This window comes from Protopterus annectens, chromosome 12.part0 (assembly GCF_019279795.1).
Source record: "Protopterus annectens isolate FY-2018-M chromosome 12.part0, PAN1.0, whole genome shotgun sequence".
Taxonomy (NCBI): Eukaryota; Metazoa; Chordata; order Ceratodontiformes; family Protopteridae; genus Protopterus; species Protopterus annectens.
In genome coordinates this window covers 935093141-935113044 of record NC_056746.1, presented here as the reverse complement: position 1 = coordinate 935113044, position 19904 = coordinate 935093141, and the positions used below count along the sequence as shown (strand labels likewise).

The 19904-nt window shown below is 38.5% G+C and overlaps 1 protein-coding gene across 1 annotated transcript in view; it reads right to left on the bottom strand.

Annotated features, from left to right (window-relative positions):
- Positions 1–19904, bottom strand: part of KLHDC9 (kelch domain containing 9) — a 100207-nt gene that overhangs the window by 17668 nt on the left and 62635 nt on the right. Inside the window, exons 3-4 of the mRNA XM_044089963.1 lie at positions 8462–8630; positions 2561–2756 (exon numbers count right to left, since the gene is read on the bottom strand). Coding sequence (XP_043945898.1) covers positions 2561–2756; positions 8462–8630 — 365 coding nt within the window. The remainder of the gene's footprint in view (positions 1–2560; positions 2757–8461; positions 8631–19904) is intronic.

The following is a 19904-nucleotide window of genomic DNA, read 5'->3' as shown; positions in this document are numbered from 1 at the left end:
AAGTGCTGGTTACTGGGACATGACTGACATAAAATGCAATACTCACACAGGGACTTTACCAATGGTCAGTGATAGTTATATAATGTAAGATCCATGTAACTCACATATGCACATGCATATATCACACACACACATATGCAGATACACTAACAAAACCCATCCTTTGTTTCTTTTTTCTTTTTGTCAAGCCTACAGCACAGAAATAAATTTACTTACTCCTTCCTCTGCTAGTACCTTTTGTAGATAAGGCCAAGGTGTCACCCAATTGTGTCAAAGCAAACACAGTTCTATATTACTTCCTGCTAAGTGACATGTAGGGGGTGCATGACACTATGAGAGAAAAAAAGAGAAGGGAAGGAGGGACCCCCATTTCATGCCATGGAATAAGAAAGGAAGAAATAAGGAACTGCTTCTCAGCCTACAGCTTGTATTGTCACTGTGGCAGATGGATGCCTTGTCAGTGTAATGACTACATTATCCTTCAGTTACTTGTTTTGCCATCTCCATCTCTGGCTGTTTAAACCAATTACAAGTTCACAAGTAGAAGGAAGTAGTTTAATTCTGATGCTTTGGTTTATACTATCTTGTCTTTGTGAATCCAGGGGAGATTAATGAGTTCATTTGTGGGCAAACGTTATAAGACCTTCAGTACAAACTTGTGTGTGAACTGGGAATAGGCTAGTCAATGCATAATGGCTTTATTTTTAATGTTTCTGCACTGATACATCAAACCAGCAGATGCCATTCTGTTGATATTCTGCTCTGGTTGAAATGGTAGTGTTTTATTTATTCTGTATTGTAAATTTGTAATGCACGTTCCATGTAATGTCTACAACTAATAAATTTCAGTATTAGAGGCTCTCATAAAATACAACACTTTAAATGTGACATTGCCTGCTTTTGAATACTGATACTATAAAACATTTAATTGTGGCTTTGAAAGCAGACGTTCTGTGTGTATAAAATGTTCAAATGTTTATTTTTTTATTATTGTGAATGACTTTGGCCTGTGCAATTAATCAGCTACCCCAGACTGTTTTTTTTTTTCCATTCTGTAAATTTCTGTCTCCTCTGTTCTCTGCTTTGCTGCACTCATTATATCTCACCCACTTTACCAATACTAATCCCATTCCTGGTCAGTTTTTACATTTGCTGCTGTCACTGCCAGCCCTGTAGTTTTCTAGTTAACACTTGTTTTTAAGTCACATCCCAACACTTAACTGATGTTGTGTTTGTTCTATCTCTTATGTCCTTCTCATATTCAATATGGAATTGAAGACATATGGCACATGCTTCCAGGAAACATTTTTCAAATTTCCAAATAAAAACAAAGAACTTTACCTCACTGTTTGCTTTCATTTCATATATAATGACATTTTTCTGTTGTAATACATCAACACATGATTTATTAATTCATTCTCATTTATCAACTTAATTCAGTTCGTGGTCTCAGGAAAGCTGGAGCTGATGTGAGCACTCACTGTGGCCAAGACAGAGGAACTTATCTTGAACAGGATGCCAACCAATCACAGGACACACACACACACACACACACACACACACACACACACACACACACACACACACACACACACACACACACACACACACACACACACACACACACACACACACACACACACACACACACACACACACACACACACACACACAAAGTTCCTTACTGATATTATGGAACTTGGAATTGAGAATTACTGTAGATATAAAACTGGGATTTTAAAGTTTTTTTTGTAATGGGGGGCCTCCAGTAACTCTACCTAGGGGATTTGTCTCCATACCTACTACTTTTATATAAACTACCTTAGAGAAAGCTGCATCTTGCAGAAAGGGGCAAATACAGCTGCTTAAAAATGTTGAACTTTGTAATTGCATTTATTTGACATTAAGCACTCTAAATTATATAGCTATTGCATGTGCCACGGAGCTTATAGGGCTGGAGCTGTGCAAAGGTACTTCTAAGGGGAATGACATCAGCAGGACTGCTAAAGTAGGGCACTGGGAACTATTTTGGGTGGGAAGGTCCTCAAAATATGTCATCCTATAAACATACACACTTGTACACACACACACACACACACACACACACACACACACACACACACACACACACACAATTCAGAGGAATGCCAACACATTTACTACACTTTGGGATCTGGGAGGAAACCAGACCACATGGCAAAACACATGTGGAGATAGAGGTGACATGCAGAATCGCAGAAAGATGGTACCCCAACCAAGAACAAAACTTTAGAGGCAAACATTCTAAGGCAACAATGCTAACCTGTGCTACACATGGTTCAGATATTTAGTTTACTTTCATCTGTTCAAATGGCCATAGCTGTTACATTAGTATAAGCATCTCAGTAACAGGTGTGTGTTTTGTAATGTATTAGAAAAGAAGAAAAGCATGTTTTTAAATTGGCAGGTTTTCACAAAATACATCACAGATGACATTTGTTAAGATTTGTACTTCATAGCTACCTTCCCCATTCTTCAGCTATAAGTCAGTAGATATGTTACTACTTTTAAATACACTTACGTGTGTCAAGAACATACAGGTCATTGCAAATGATATCCCTGGTCTTCCCTAGGTGTTCTCCACCACAGAATACAGCAAATGGGCCCACCACAGAGCATGACTGATGTCGCACGTTCTTGGGAGCAGTTGAAGGTGCACATCCTTCAATAAGCTGGGAAAGTTTCTCTGTGAGTTTTGGAGCATGTGGTGTCTCGATCTGTAGAATATTAGAACAATCAGATGGAGAGAAAAACATAACATGTCTAAACTTTCACTCAGCTGATTGCAGAAAATCCTACTGCTGCTATGATGCATTCCTTCCTGAACTGCTGACATCTCAGAGACATACTTACTGTTGGAAGGCTTTCAACTGCTCCAGACCCCTCCCCCCACACCAAGGTTGTTTTTACTCATAAGATGCTGGTACTAACAGAATTGTCTGGGAAGCTCGCAGCTGTTTCCATCACTTTCTCTTCAGGAAATGGCCTGGTGCTGATTATGAAGCAGACAGTGACTATGGAGAGGTCTGCTGGCAATCTCACCCACATCCTTTAGTAGGGCACACTACAGTTTGCACTTTACCATTGACAGAATCTGAAGTCTGGGAAGCTGCAACTGTGTCTGATGTTTCTGTGAAGTATGATATGGTGTCTGAGATATTACCTGGCTGAAACAGATGTGTTTCTGGTCCCAGCTTTTTCAGTAGAAGTGATGAGACATTACTAGTGACACCAGGTGACAGTAGGACCTTTAAATATTAACATCACTGGTGATCTGAGGTGGCAGAGAGGGATGCTAACACCAGTGATGCCTACAGGTGCTACAGTTCCAGCTTTCCATTAGGAGGTGGTGGGGCTTAGAACATGGCTTTCAGAAAGACAACAAACTGTTTAATTTGTTTCCTTTTTGTTGCATTGCCTTCTTTTTAACATATAATAAGAAATAAGTGAATGCACTTTTTCAGTCATACTGGATACAGAATAACCACTCAAAATGAACAGAAAACAAACATCACAGCAGATAAGATGAAATATGAACCTCATCAATTAATATATTTCCTGCAATCAAAAACAGAGTTCAGGATTCTCTGACTAAACTATTACAATCAGAAAATAATGTTCTAAGCACACCAGCACAGAGACACTTCTGAATGGTGCAGGGAAAGACCAACTGTCTGCAAGGAAAGCTGTAGCATTCCACAGGAGGGTGTGCTGCTTGTAAGGAGTGCCCTGGAAGACAATGATTGCAGGGCTACCTGTAGCTGTTCTAACTTTTCCTTCTGCAAAGGGTTTTATTTAGCGAGTAGCTGATACTGACAGCAGGAGTCAGGGATGTCATGTGATGAGACCGTTGATAAATACCTCGCTTTAACTGAATGGAAGTTTTAAACATTTGAGAATGATTTGTATTTTACCATCCTACCATGTATGCTTAACCATTTTCAAAACACAAACATATTATAAAATATATTACATTATTTTGTAACAAAATGTACTAGAGGTCCTGTCAGTAACTATGTTGACTCATGTGGTGACAGGACATAACTGTTCAACATCTGAATATAATGGAAACACTTTACTCTTAGTTAATTCTTTATCATGAAAAGATCTGTATTCACAGTCTATTATTTTAGCAATATCATGCAATACTTTTTTATGGCATAATACACAAAATGCAGTTTTTGTTAAATCACACAATAAACATTTGTCATACCCCACATGGTTTTCTTTGAGATGCCAGTCAAATATTGTAATACATTTGCATAATGCCTTACTATCAACCTGCCCTACTAAGGTTTTGCATTTACTAATGTACTGTGTATACCAACATTGCAATTAACTAAAGCTTGGTTTACATTTGCTTAAATTATGTCTGAAAATATCCATACTGTCTAATAACATCCAAAATGTCTAATAGTATGCAAACTGTCTAATAGCATCCATACTAAAAATGTGATACAGAAAAAAGTCTTACCACATAGCAAGAAAACAGGTGATCAGGCTGTTATGATCATGATAAAGAATTAACTAAGAGTAAAGTGCTTCCATTATATTCAGATGTTGAACAGTTATGTTCTGTCACCACATGTGAGTCAACTCAGTTATTGTTACAAAAGAGACAGACACAATGAGTTCAGGAAGTTTAGACAAATTATACAAACATTTTTCCAAAAGTGCATAGGAGTTTCAGATTCAGCAGAACAGGTTCCTGAGACATATCAGGCAGACCATGAGGAAACTCTTCAACAGCAGTTACAAGATGAAGAAAAATAGATTAGCTAAACTGACAAGGACTGACTTCCTACATACATTGGGAAAGAGCAGGAAACTACAGCTGATCTGTACAAAAGAGATATATTTTCTAATATGTTTGTGTTTTGAAAATGGTTAAGCATACATGGTAGGATGGTAAAATACAAATCATTCTCAAATGTTTAAAACTTCATTCAATTAAAGTAAGATATTTATCAGTACTACAGCAAAGTAGAGTGTATGACTGCCATACTCATAGCATAGTCAAAAGGTAAACAAAGCAGTTCTAGTGTATAAAAATTAAATAAAAATAGTTAATAAGAGTAAAGATTTAAAGTCACAACACTGACATGCTTGTATAAAGATTTAAAGTGGCAAGACTGACATACATGTATTTTCTTTTTATACAATGCACAAGAATAACAGGCAGACAACAGCAAATATAAATAATGTAAATATAAACATGTGTTAGTTAAGCTAATATCTATTTATTTTTTACATTTTTTTATAATTGTATAGTAACACCACACCAAACAGTTAAAGCTCTGAATTTTAAAAAGAAATAAAATCACAGATGGTATTAGTCAAACAGTCTTTGTAAAATGAATGTCAGAACAGTTAGATAAATAAAAAGAACTGAAATCAAAAGTTAAAAAATATGTAAGCTAATTATAAAATAAAGTTTAGTTTGCATAGTTATGCAAATCGCAAGTATAATACTAAGTGCTTTATAATTGCATCTTACTAACAGATGATTAAAGGAAAAATGCTAAAAGGGTTAACTGAAATGTGAGCTCAGACCTTCGTAGACTGGATGAATAGTTACAGGAAATGTTGAGCAGATAAGATAAGAAACAAGACTGACTGCTAGACAAGTGGCCTGAGTTTTTCTAAAAACCTATTGTTATTAAAACATCATTGTTAAAATGTTCACATGCAACATTATTTGGTAATTATAATAAAACATCACAATTGTGCATATATGTCACTGATAAAAGTAAAAAACCTTAGTTACATCAAGTATAGCCAACAGATGGGTTACAGTATACACACAGTTCAAATAAAGTACACAGGGGGGTACAAATAACTACTAGTAGAGGTAGATAGCAAAGCAAAGGCAACAGAAAGAAAACAGCCAAAAAATGATCAAATCAGACAAAGGTCTATAGTTTAATAACCTAATAAAGCAAATATATAACCAAAATGTTGGGCTGGTATACATTCTATTCTCACAGTGTAAAGCAGATAAACAATAGTGCAATACTACAGGGGGAGAGGTACTTTCTCAGTTTTACACTGACTGTGTGAGCAGTATGTGTTGCAAAAGGGTCTGAAATAAAGCTACAGGAAGAAATATATAATTTCTTCTTGACAATACTCTTTCAGGGGGAGGGAAAAACAGGTATTAGTGCATTAAAAATATTGGTAAACAGAGTAAACCTGACAGGATAAGATATTTTACAAGTTGCTAATAGCTATCATTCTAGTTATTATTGTATTATTTAATATTAAATTGTATTTACAGGATTTCAGCACCAGTATTTACAACCTGTTAAATTGCTTTATTAAAGATATACAAGAAAGAGTAAAGATATGTAAAAATTGGCAGGAATGGTCACTATTTTTTAATATGATTTTGGCAAGACAATGTTGGTAAGCAAAAAGCATAGTTGCCTCTGGTGGCAATTCCACTAGATACTTCTAAAGAGACATAAGACTTTTCTAAGATTTTGCTTGATGTTAATGTTACTAAATTTGTAAGATTGGACTAAGTGTACTTTACAGTCTTTGTATGTACAAATACAAAATAATCCAGTACAAATTAAATTAATGTCTAGTAACAAATATTTGTGAAAAACCATGTTTAAAAAAATTGGGTCTAGGATAGCTGCTAGATTGAAATGCATGAATACCAAACAGTCTGTGTAAATACATACTGTACAGGATACATTGTAATAAGTTCAAAAAGTAATTTGTCAAGTTGTAATATTATCACTGATTTTAAGTTGGAATCTTATTGGTTACCCCAGTTAAAGGAAAATTAAATATTGTATTCATACAGCTAATAGACTAATATGTACATAGCATTCTTTAGTGTATAAATCATGTATTTTTTTAAATCCTCGAGTATTAAATATACTGAAATAATTGCATTCAAATATTTATTATCTAAGCCCAGTTCAGTACTTTATGTTCACTTCACTGTCAACCAAGATGTTAATGGGCAGTTCAGAGACATGACCACAATGTTATGGTTAAAATGACATAGAAACTGTATATTTTCAGCAGTGTATAAATGCAGTAGCACATAGTTTTTGAAAAGTAAAGATTTAATTCAACAGGTGCAAAGAGTTAATGAAAGAGTTCTAAGTTATAAATTAAATTCTGTGATTGCTCATAACTGATAAAATATTTTCACAAAATGATTTGCAAAAGAAAAAGTTGTTAAATATATTCAGTTTTAGTAGTTTTAGTAGTAATACTTGATATCATTGTATTAACTATGTAAAATTGCATTTTGATTTGTTGTATCAAAAGAAGACTAAAGATTTTGTTTCTTAATGTATTTTCTATATAATGTGATCAAAAATACATATCAGTATAAAGTGTTTTGAGTACATTAAAATAAAAAGAGGGAAATGTAAGATTATGCTCAACAATATACTAAGGTTGAAAGTAACTTTGCTACAAATATGCAACATAAATAAGGAATAAGATAAAGCTTGCTTAAATGCAGAAACAGAGTTTAGTAATATGTGATTAGCATCCAAGCTAAATGACTGTGGCTTTCAAAAAATAAGGAACTTGCTTATGAGTGTATTACACACACATCAAGAAAGCTGACTTCTTACAGACATGACAAGAATGTAATTTGCTTTCTATAAGAACTGACAACAGGACATGTTTTTCTAAGAAAGTTTAAAAATATGCTTTTCTAATTCACAAGGCATTTCCTTGAAGACAGTTTACTTATCAGCATTTGCACAAGAACACATGTGTCAGCATGTGCGTCATCAAGGCAGCATCTTTCCAAAACCAAGAGGGTGTGTGTTTAACTAAAAATATATATAAAGTCTGTATTAAATCCAATTATGTTAGGGGTATTGGTAGGGACACATTTGTCCTGAGATAAATGTTATATCTCTCACATCATCTGTACTATATGAGAAGTAAAGTAGAACATTTTCTGAAGCTGTAACAGAAGTACGTGTGGTTTATTATAAAAGTTATTGGTTACTGCTCTTAAAGACAGGTGCTGCGTATATTCTCTCATCAGTGTATATTCTGCAAGTTTCTGTATGCAACAGACTGTGAATGCAACTATAACTAGACTTTGATTACAGCAGAATCCAGCCAGCGAGACTGAGTGTCTTAAGAAGACTTCAAATCCATCACAGTAAGCATCAGAGTAACAGCACAGTGCTTTTGCACCTTAAAATTAATTTTTCAACCATCACTTCTACTCTACACCCAGAACTAACACTGACTGTCGGGAAACCTGAACTACTGCCGACCTTGCCTCTAACAGTACAGGGTCATTTCTGACAGGAAGCTGGTGTCAACAGGATCTAGTTATAGGCAATTCTGCCATTGCTGTCATAGTGACTTTAGCTGTGTGTTAAACCATACATCACTGTATTAACACCACGTGGATAAACGGATTACCTACTTGTAGCTTCTCTGCACTCCAACGGCCAGCAATATCAGTTTCAGTTCCTTCACGACCACCAACAATGAGAAGCTTGTAGCTAGTACCTTTTCCATCTTTCCCTGAGTCAGGCAGTAGCATGGCAGTGTGTCCTGCCCTCGATGCAGTACGAGTGGTTGCCTCCCTGTACCTGAACAAGGAAAGAAACTACTTAGTGTTGGGCTGTTGTGAATTAGTCATACTGTTTCTAATCAAAAAGATCACAATCTCAGCTGTAGCATGGTATCTGATACAATAAACTGAGAAGGAAGTGACTGACGGTTCCAACTCTAATTATCTGGTCCATATTTGTGTGTGTGTGTGTGTGTGTGTGTGTGTGTGTGTGTGTGTGTGTGTGTGTGTGTGTGTGTGTGTGTGTGTGCATGTGCGCATGTGTGCATGTATACCTGTAAATCTTTATGCATAAGTCCTGCATCTCAGTGACAAGACACCAATCAGCATGAGAATCCTAAAGCAGCAGAAAACCAAAAAATGATTTGTAATGCAGACTCCATGGACAGATGCTACAGATATTATAGGACCAAATTACATTTGTAGATTATTTGCTTTTCTTAAGAAGATAAAAAAAAACACGCCAATTGGATAAAACTGCCTGCATGGCTGACAATTGTCAGTTGGTACCCAAATGTGTTTCAACACTGAATATCAAACCACCACAGTGCCCATTGCCTGTACTGGAGTAAAGAGCAGTGCATAAAATTAGAGCCTAGTAATAAAGCTGCATGATGTAAGTGTTTTAGTGTACTTTACTATACTCAACTAACAGAGAAATAGCTACTACACTAACAGTCTGATTCATGTACTTGTACTTGTAGATGGAAAGGGTAGCCCATACAATGGAACTAGTTCTTTTTAAAATTTTTAATAGCTTATGTAATGTGCATTGAATTCAAGTTTATTTTCTCTTCTCACTGTTAATATCTAGTAGAAGCTGTGGTGGTACAGCGGTAGCGTTGTTGCCTCACAGCAAGAGGTTCTCCTGTTCGATTCTCAGCTGGAGTGCCTTCTGTGTGGAGTCTGCATGTCCTCCCCGTGGTCAAGTGGCCTCCAAAAGACATGCGTGAATGGGCATGCCTTTGCTGAAGGTTGGACATCGGGCTGGCAACTCGACACCATAAAAATCTACTGCCAATCATTAGCGGACCAGACTTCCACTGTGGTGACCCCTAACTGGGAAAAGCCGAAAAGACAAACAACAAACTGTTAATATCTAATGTCATTACCTCCTACTATTGTATTAACTGTCTTCTAGCAGCATTGCTATCTAAGACCATAGGATCCTGTCTTCCACTCAAGCAACTTTTTCTGTTTTAGACTTTTATCAGTATGAATGCACAGAACTATTTTATCTACATTGTATTATAAGATTTTTTTCTACTAACAAAATTGTCTACTAACAATGGAGCTTTTCTCCCCGGGCCTCCGCTAAAAAGGGGTTTTATGCCCACTTGGACTCTACCGGTAAACAAATGTAAAATCAAATCAAATAAATAAATAACTGTAATAGCTCAGTAAATAAGGTGTTAATCTAGTAGAAATCTAACTGATATAAAGTGTAAATAAATATCATAAGTACATTTGGTTCTGTTCCAATAATCTGGGTAGAAGTCTCATTTCCAAAGTAGTTTAGTTCACTGTCTCTTCAAGGCTGCCTATGAAAGAAATTTCTCAGTAGTATTGCCATGAACACTGTTATTAGTTCTGTTTCTGTTTATATTAAAGTTTAGATTTAGGTTCATAGGTTCATACTAGGCTATCTGCCCTAGGGCATTTATAAGCCTAGCCAGAGTGTGTTTGGCTTTCGCCACCCATTTTAAATTAATTTTGCTATGCCTTTTTTTGAGGTTAGTATACTGTGCCTCTGTCTAACAGTGACACAGAAGTGATAGCTGGGGTAAACCTACGATCTCCCATCCACTCATCAAGATTCCTCTTGAAGAGAGTCAATGTGGGACTCTGCCTAACCTGGACTGGGATTTTATTCCAGAGTGAAGGGAGCCTCTGGGTTATGAATCTGTCCCTCCAGCATGTCCTATTTATTTCAGTGCTGAGGTTCAAGTCTCTCAAGCGCGTAGCTCGACGGGATTTGGATTTTCTGAGGTGCAGCATGTCCATTAATTCCGGGTTGGACATGGCTTTATACGTCAGGCACAGATCGCCTCTGAGCAGGCGGTATGCCACTGAGTAGAGCTGGAGTTTCTTTAACCGGGCAGCATATGGCATCTGTTTGAGCCCTATGATCCTCTTGGTGAGGTACTTTTGGGGTCTTTCCAGTTGCTGCAGGTGTCTGGTAAGGTACATCCCAAAAGGGGCATTGTTCTCAATTATGGGCCTGATGAGGGATGAGTAAAGAGGTACGATGACCTCCCCTGATCTAGATGTAAAACCCTTCATGATTAGGTGGGCTATATAAAATGTTTTTCTAACCACTTTGGCCACGTGGTTGTCAAATGAGAGATTGCTATCAACTTGGGTCCCCAGGTCCCTAATTACTTCTTCTGTACTTAATGGATTACCACCTATGTGGTAATTTGTGGGCACTTTGTTTTTGCCAAAGGGGATGACTATACACTTTTTGGCATTTAGCTTGAGGCCATGGCTCTGGCACCAGTTGTCTGTTTCTATGAGGCCCTTTTGGAGGATGCTTGTGTCGGCTGGAGAGTTGATTATGCCTCCCAGTTTGCAGTCATCTGCAAACTTGGTCAGCCACAGTCCTTCCGTGTTGGCCTGTACCGCCGAGAAATATATACCGAACAAGAGAGGTCCCAGGACTGAGCCTTGTGGGATGCCACTTGTAACTGGTTTGGAGTCTGACATGGCTCCAGCAATTCTAACCATGTGGGTTCTGTCCTGGAGCCAGTTTGCAACCCATTTAGTGACATAGGGGTTTATATTTAAGCTGATGAGCTTATCTATAATGCCCGAGTGGGGTATTGTATCGAAGGCTTTTGCGAGGTCCAGGTAGGCTGTGTGGACCACCTTCCCCTCGTCAATGGCCTTGGTGACTGTTTCAAAGAAATCGACCAGGTTTAAGAGGCAGGATCTGCCCTTAACAAAGCCAAACTGGGTAGGATCCAGTGTCTGTAGGTCCCCAATATCTTTATTTATGAGGTCCATGATGATCCTTTCTATAGCTTTGCAGACCAAGCTAGTCAGGCTTATGGGGCGATAGTTTCCAGGATCCGTTGAGGCACCATCTTTGTGGAGAGGGACCACTGTTGCTGTACTCCACTCTTTGGGTACATATCCTGTAGTAAGGCTAAGATTGAACAGTAGTTTTATGTTTGGGTTTAGCTCTTCTTGGAGTTCATGTAGGACGCAGCCCGGGACACCATCTGGTCCCATTGATGCTGTGTTTTTTGCTTTGGAGAGGGCGGCTCTTACCTGAGCATCTGAGATGTCAGGGGGGCAGCACTATGTTGGGATAGATATTTGCCCTTTTGGTGGGGAGGAGGGGAGAAGTTTGCGCTGAACCTGTCAGCTAGGATGTTGGCAATGTCTGTGGGTTCGGTGTATTTTTTGTCATTTTGGACTAATTCTGAGCATATCTGGGAATTTCCACCCAGGTTCCTAACATAACTAAAGAAAGCCTTGTGATTATCCTTAGTGTCCTGTGCAATTTTTCTCTCGAAGCTGGCCTTAGACGATTTTATGAGTGCCCGTAGTTTTTTGCTAATACTGATCAGAGATGCCTTCCCTTTTTGGGATTTTGCTCTATCATGTAGTAGCTTCCTCCTTCTATTGTATAGTTTGTTTATGGCTGGGGTCCACCAGACAGGACGCCTGCCTTTGATGGATTGGGTCTTGGTTTTATTTGGGATTGCATGATCCATGCATTCCTGAAGCTGTTCATAGAATGCATTTATAAAGGATTTCTTACTAAAGTTTCTAAATCATTTTAAATTATCTGGTCTATATCAATCTACAGCATCTACACTGTTGGTGCAGTATTTTAGGAATCCAGCAGTTGCATTCAACAACAGAAGGAGAAGAAAATCGTCATCTTCTCATTTTGGCTTTTTCCCCACTAGGAGTCGCCACGGTGGAACAACGGTCCACAGAATGACTGGCAGTGGACTTTTACTAAGCTGAGTTGCCAGCCTGGCACCCGACTTTCCACAGAAGGCACACACGCCCATATTCACACTTAGGGCCGATTTTAGTGTCCAATCCACCTTCAGCATGTCTTGGGGATGTGGGAAGAAACCAGAGCACCTGGAGGAAACCCACATGACTACAGGCAGGACATGCAGACTCTACACAGAAGAAGAAAATAAACAAGGGAAATGAGAATTACACAAATTCTGACAGCATTTCATATGAAAACCCACTTCCTGAAGGATAATTCTAAATGAAAGAAACAAGTTTTTATTGTTCTTGACATTACACATGAAAACAGGACAGCCTTTCTCATTTTTGAGACTGTAGCCTACAGTTTAATGGAACTTGCTTATCGCTTACTTCAAGTGAAAAAATTACAGCAACAAATAAGCTTTTTACAAAATCATGTTATTCCAAAATCTACTGAAATGTTAGAGACTTACACATTCTAGTCTCATTCTAGAAGCCTTTAGCCCAAGACTGTAATTATGGAGAGATACTGCTGCTAACACTGAGGGAAAGAATTTCCGCATGCAGCAAAACATTAAGGCATAGAAAGGCCATTATCAGAAACTAATCTGATGTTTGAAAATGCTTTAAATTCTGCTTTGACAGTGAAAGCAGCAAATAAGAATATACAAGGTGTGCAATGCAGCAGATTGTAACATGTAAGGAAGGAATATCTTAAAGAGTACAGTTCCTACAGCAAAACTAAGGCTTGTTACAGGCATATAAATAAATAGCACACGGCTTCTATATGTAACCTTAAATGACTGAAATATGCTCCTTGTAGTATGAGTATTTTTCTGTTCTTCACATTCCATCAGTATGTTTGTACTTGGTTTGGCATCTAATAACTTTGTTTTTGTGAACTACCATTGATAGTCCTGCCATTCAAGCTGAGATTTAGTCAGCTGAACCATGAGCACTTTATTTCCTCACTTGACCGCAGTGATTTTAACTGCTTGTTTTTTTACCAGAGTGACTCTTTACCTGGTCATTGACATTAGGTTATAGGATGGCCATTACTTCTTGGTGCATTTATACTTCCAGTACTACTGAATTTATTTGTGCTCTGACTGGGTAGTGCTGTGAATTTGGTCAGATGATAATCTGTCTGTACTGTGGATGGTTTGAATGAGTGGTTGACTTAATAAGGACTGAGCTATTGCCTGATTCTTGTTTATGTAACATGGAAGTGTACTGTTTAGCCCATTTACTGCACAACTGGCATATGTCTCAAAGCAGACTTCTTTTTTTCCTGGCTTAGCGGTGCATACCTCTCAATCTCTTTGCTCTAGAAATCTGGACAAGGCCTAGAATAATAGGACAAAGGCCCAAAAATAGGGACAGATTTTAAATACTGCTCTTATAAACTTAGAAAGTTAACTAGAACAAGATTTGTGTTAGCACCCATTTTCTGAAGGATATGAACTTTAAAACTCAAATATATGTCATTACAGTAAACTCTCAGTTAACCGGCACCCATGGGGATTAGTAGATGCCGGATATCTATAGGTTCTGGTTGCTTGAGAGTTACTATTAAAAATAGGCCTTATTAATACTGCACCCTACACTATTTGTTTGGTTTGACTTGTTCTCAGGTTGGGGAGACAGGGAATTTATTCCTATCTTCCTTTTTAAAACTCTAAAAATATTAGGTATGTTTCTGCAGGGGGGGGGGGGGGCAGAAAGTGCAGCACATGAAAATTGTACTATATTTCTTTGATTTTTTCTTTTTTTGCTGGTTGCTTGAGAGTGCCAGTTGCTTGAGTTCTGGTTATAGTTTACTGTATTTAGTGAATTCAATCCTTGGTGATTTGCCAGAAAACCTCAACTTTTGTAAGGAACAGAACAAAAATCTGTAACCATTTGAAATGTTGGGAACCGCTAGAGCAAGTCCCAAAATATGGAGAATGAATGGCTTAAAGATTGGACTTGTATATACCAAGTCTGGGATGCCATTTCTCTGAATATTTCCTTTTCTCTGTGGTATAGCGATCTCGGATTTGGTATATATAAATTCATGCACCCCCCCCCCCCTTCAGAAAGAAGTTTTAAGGAGAAGAATGATCTTTGAGATTCACTCTTTTGCCGTGTTTTCAAGTGCTGACATTTCAATAGAGAGCCCCAAAAATCAGGACATTCTGTGAAAATCTGGACAGTTAAGCGGTATGGTAGTAGGTTTTCTCACTTGTTTTGCCATTGTGGGTTCTGCATAGATAACATCAGGTCTGGGAGTTACTTTTACAGCTTAGAAGTTTATCACTTTTGGTCTTCAAGGATGAAAATAATGGGTTATGCATGTGGCATTTCTGCAGCAAATACAGAATTTTGTCCATCAAGGCTCATTTTCCACCCTCACACAGGATATAGTTTCAAATTGTTTTTGACATTTTTATCACAACAATTAATTATTTCTGGATTAATAACTTTTTAAAATAATCAGGTTACCAAATTTTGGATTTTTAGAGCTATATGTTGCTTGGTTTATTATAAATTGCTATGTTGTACAGTTTGGTAATACAATTTTCAACCAGTGTGAAAAGCAGCAGTTAACTTTTTGGTAAAATTTGCAATACTGATTGAAAATAGGACATACATTTATCTGTGTTAGTGATAGATACTTGAGAGTAAATAGCACCAAATCCTGGAAAACTTCCCAACACCAACAGCAACAAAATATTAAGTTATATACTATTGTAGTGGGGTTAACAGCTGCCCAACAAGGGAGTCTTATCTTGCAAGGTAGGAAATTTTTGTTTTATGCAGTATCTCACCTTGCTGGCATGTCCTGCAAAGGCAGGTCCCTACAATGATGGGCCCAGTGATGCTTGTATGATTACAGACACACACACACACACACACACACACACACACACACACACACACACACACACACACACACACACACACACACACACGTGTGCATTCACCCACATATAGACATACATGCATGCGCACACATGCACACTTCCAAGTGAACAAATGAAAATGCACAATGTGCATACATGAACATGAGCGCACACACACACACACACACACACACACACACACACACACACACACACACACACGTGTGCACATACACACACACGTGCACATCATACATATGCACACATGCATGCACATTCGACTGTGCGCGTGCGCGCACACACACACACACACACACACACACACACACACACACACACACACACACACACACACACACACACACACACACACACACACACATCTTCACCACTAGTCCTCAGAGCACAGAACACTGTTTATTAAGTGTAAAGTGACCCTTCCTTTCTCTGGCATTGTCCCTGCTGTTCCACCTCCCAGTGTGCACAAGGTGGCAATGGTGCAACAAGCCAGAGTCCCTCCCTGAGTTGGCAAGGGAGCAGTCAGGCCTCCATCCCTCTATGCGACAGAGCTAGCTAATACTACTGGCTCTAGTAGTTCTAGTATGTTCCAGGGACACTGAAATTAGCCTCAGAGCATTTTGTGTAGGACAGACAAATCATTTTGTGGCCACAAGTGACAATCTAAAATAAGGTGAATTCATGCCTACAGTTTTACACACAAACATACACACACACACACACACACACACACACACACACACACACACACACACACACACACACACCTATTTGCTTATATATATGTGTGTGTCTGGGTGTGTGTGTGTGTGTGTGTGTGTGTGTGTGTGTGTGTGTGTGTATATATATATATATGGGTCTACTTTACATGGTCGACATTTCAGAAAAGTCGATTTTCATATGGCCAAGACCATATGATCGACTTTCAAAATGGCGACTATGTAAAGTAAACATAAACACACAACGAACACTTTTAGCAGGGGGGCTCTGCCCCCCTGCACCCCCTGTGGGTGGCTCTGCACCACACACCCCCGTAACTTAAATATACCAATTCTGAGATCGCACTACAGTGCGGAAGTGGGAACTTTTCCCATTCCGCACTGTGCGGAGATAGCGGTTCCCCATGGCCGGCTTTTCAAAAGTCGATCATATGGTCTCGGCCATATGAAAGTCGACTTTATGAGAAGTCAACCATGTGAAGGGGACCCATATATATATATATATATATATATATATATATATATATATATATATATATATATACACACACAGCATTGTTATCAATACAATGAAAAACAAGGAAAATAAGATAATTGCTCCAGGCACAGTGCTCTATATTTTAGGTTCCACAATTGAAAATACATTGTTTCTTTAATACATTGTAACTGTTTCTTTCTACAAATCTATCATATCTGCTGGCCATGGTTTGTACTCATAGCACATTTCTAAGGCCCGGAGCTCCTTAGCTGTATCCATTATGTCATTACCTTCCCTCCCATCCTTTAATACCATTCGGAAAGACTTCCTAACTAAAATCTGTCTCTGTTCTTCAGGATAAACTATATCCCTAAATATAAACAAGTACCTGTTTATTTTAATTTATTTATTTATTTTACATTTGTTAACCAGGCTAGTCTAGCTGGATATATGTCCATTTTCAGTAGAGGCCCGGGGAGAAAAGCTCCTCACATAGATCAATTACAAAGAGACATATAATAAAAGTACAGTAAGGATATACATTTAGTAATAAGAATAACAAATAGCTAAGGCACACCAAAAAAAAAATATACTAGGTCATTAGAAGCGTCACAAATAAAAAAGCTAAAGATTAGCAAATTGTGGGACTGTTCATACCTTACACCTCCTTACTCCCCCTTCTTCACCTTCTTCCTTACTGCGATCTAATTCTCTTCACTGACTTTCTTTCTAAATATATCATGAGCCTGTTTTTTCCTTCACTTCACATTGCAGTTCTTATTTGTATTACATTAACTTGCCTTTATTTTCTCTACAAACTGTTTAACATTTTCCTAAATATTAAATGATTGTCATGTAAGTTGAATCTATTCTTAACCAATGTTTTCACATTATGCCTAATTTGGTATACTTATTTAAACTCTAGATGTTTTTGTATTATTTTTGAAGATTGTAAAATTATTGTTCTTAAAATATTTTTGTAATAACGTTGGAGCTTTTCTCCCCAAGCTTCCACTGAAATGAGCACCTACCCATTCAGACTTTCCCAGTAATAAACGCCAATAAATACATTCAGTAAATGAATAGTAAGATGAAATTAGCTGGAATGGAATACAGAGAGGAATCCTTTAATGAGGTCCACACGCCCAGCTCCTGTGATCTCTTCTTTGCACATGGCCATGCAAATGAAGGTAACAAGGCAATGCAGGACTATAGTTTTGCTGCAACCTTTAGAGAATCAGTGCTGGGCCTCAGATATCCTTCATAGAGGCAAAAGCTTTTAACTGCACTGACACTTGTTTCTGGATGTTAAATGGGAGTGTTATATAAGGGGTTGCCAGATGATAAATGGGAGTGACAGGTAAGGGATTGTCAACTCATAAATGGGAGTGACAGGTTAAGGATTGCCAGCTGAGAAATGTGAGTGGCAGGTAAGGGATTGCCAGCTGATAAATGGGAGTGGGAGGTAATTTGTTGTCATCTGATAAACTGGAGTGGGAGGTAAGGGATTGCCAACTGATAAATGGTAGTGGGAGGTAAGGGATTGCCAACTGATAAATGGGAGTGGCAGTTAAGGGATTGCCAACTGATAAATGGGAGTGGCAGGTAAGGGTTTGCCATCTGATAAATAGGAGTGGGAGGTAAGGGATTGCCAAATGATAAATGAGGAGTGGAGGTAAGGGATTGCCAACTGATAAATGGGAGTGGCAGTTAAGGGATTGCCAACTGATAAATGGGAGTGGGAGGTAAGGGTTTGCCATCTGATAAATGGGAGTGGCAGTTAAGGGATTGCCAATTGATAAATGGGAGTGGGAGGTAAGGGATTGCCAGCTGATAAATGGGAGTGTTATGTAAGGGATTGCCAACTGATAAATGGGAGTGGCAGTTAAGGGATTGCCAACTGATAAATGGGAGTGGGAGGTAAGGGTTTGCCATCTGATAAATGGGAGTGGCAGTTAAGGGATTGCCAATTGATAAATGGGAGTGGGAGGTAAGGGATTGCCAGTTGATAAATGGGAGTGTTATGTAAGGGATTGCCAACTGATAAATGGGAGGGGGAGGTAAGGGATTGCCAGCTGATAAATGGGAGTGTTATGTAAGGGATTGCCAACTGATAAATCGGAGTGGGAGGTAAGGGATTACCAACTGATAAATGGGAGCATTATGTAAGGGATTGCCAGTTGATAAATGGGAGTGGGAGATAAGGGATTGCCAGCTGATAAATGGGAGTGGGAGGTAAGGGATTGCCAACTGATAAATGGGAGTGGGAGGTAAGGGTTTGCCATCTGCTAAATGGGAGTGGGAGGTAAGGGATTGCCAGATGATAAATGGGAGTGGCAGTTAAGGGTTTGACAATTGATAAATGGGAGTGGCAGGTAAGGGTTTGCCATCTGATAAATGGGAGTGCAAGGGAAGGGATTGCCAGCTGATAAATGGGAGTGGAAGTTAAGGGATTGCCAACTGATAAATGGGAGTGGGAGGTAAGCATTTGCCATCTGATATATGGGAGTGGCAGTTAAGGGATTGCCAACTTATAAATGGGAGTGTTATGTGAGGGATTGCCAGATGATAAATGGGAGTGGGAGGTAAGGGATTGCCAACTGATAAATGGGAGTGTTATGTGAGGGATTGCCAGATGATAAATGGGAGTGGGAGGTAAGGGATTGCCAACTGATAAATGGGAGTGTTATGTGAGGGATTGCCAGATGATAAATGGGAGTGGGAGGTAAGGGATTGCCAACTGATAAATGTGAGTGGGAGGTAAGGGATTGCCAACTGATAAATGTGTGTGGCAGGTAGGGGATTGCCAAGAAATCTGGAGAGGTATGACTGGGCATTTGGACAGAAGAATAATATCTGCTGTTTTCTGTATGTCTGGAAAACAATATGGTCAACAAGAAGTTTCTAGTTTTCAGAAATTTGTGGAATAAGTCATAAGCTTTTGGTTTCTTGTAATATGGAATTTTTCATAGTAATTTATTTGTGGTTTGAACAGTAACCAGAATCAAGGTATCTGGCCATATCTTGATGTCTGAAATCTATCAAGTGATTGCCGGAGTCTGATCAAGGCAATAGACGTTATGTTGACTACCCTGGCGATATACAACAGTCAAAGGTGTGCAGGACAGGTACTTTGAGGGATGTTCTGTATAGGAGAAACGCCTCTTACAATGATTGTTAGAGCTATCTTGACTAGGGAACTTCTATAGAATGCAGTCATTAACAAGAATGTA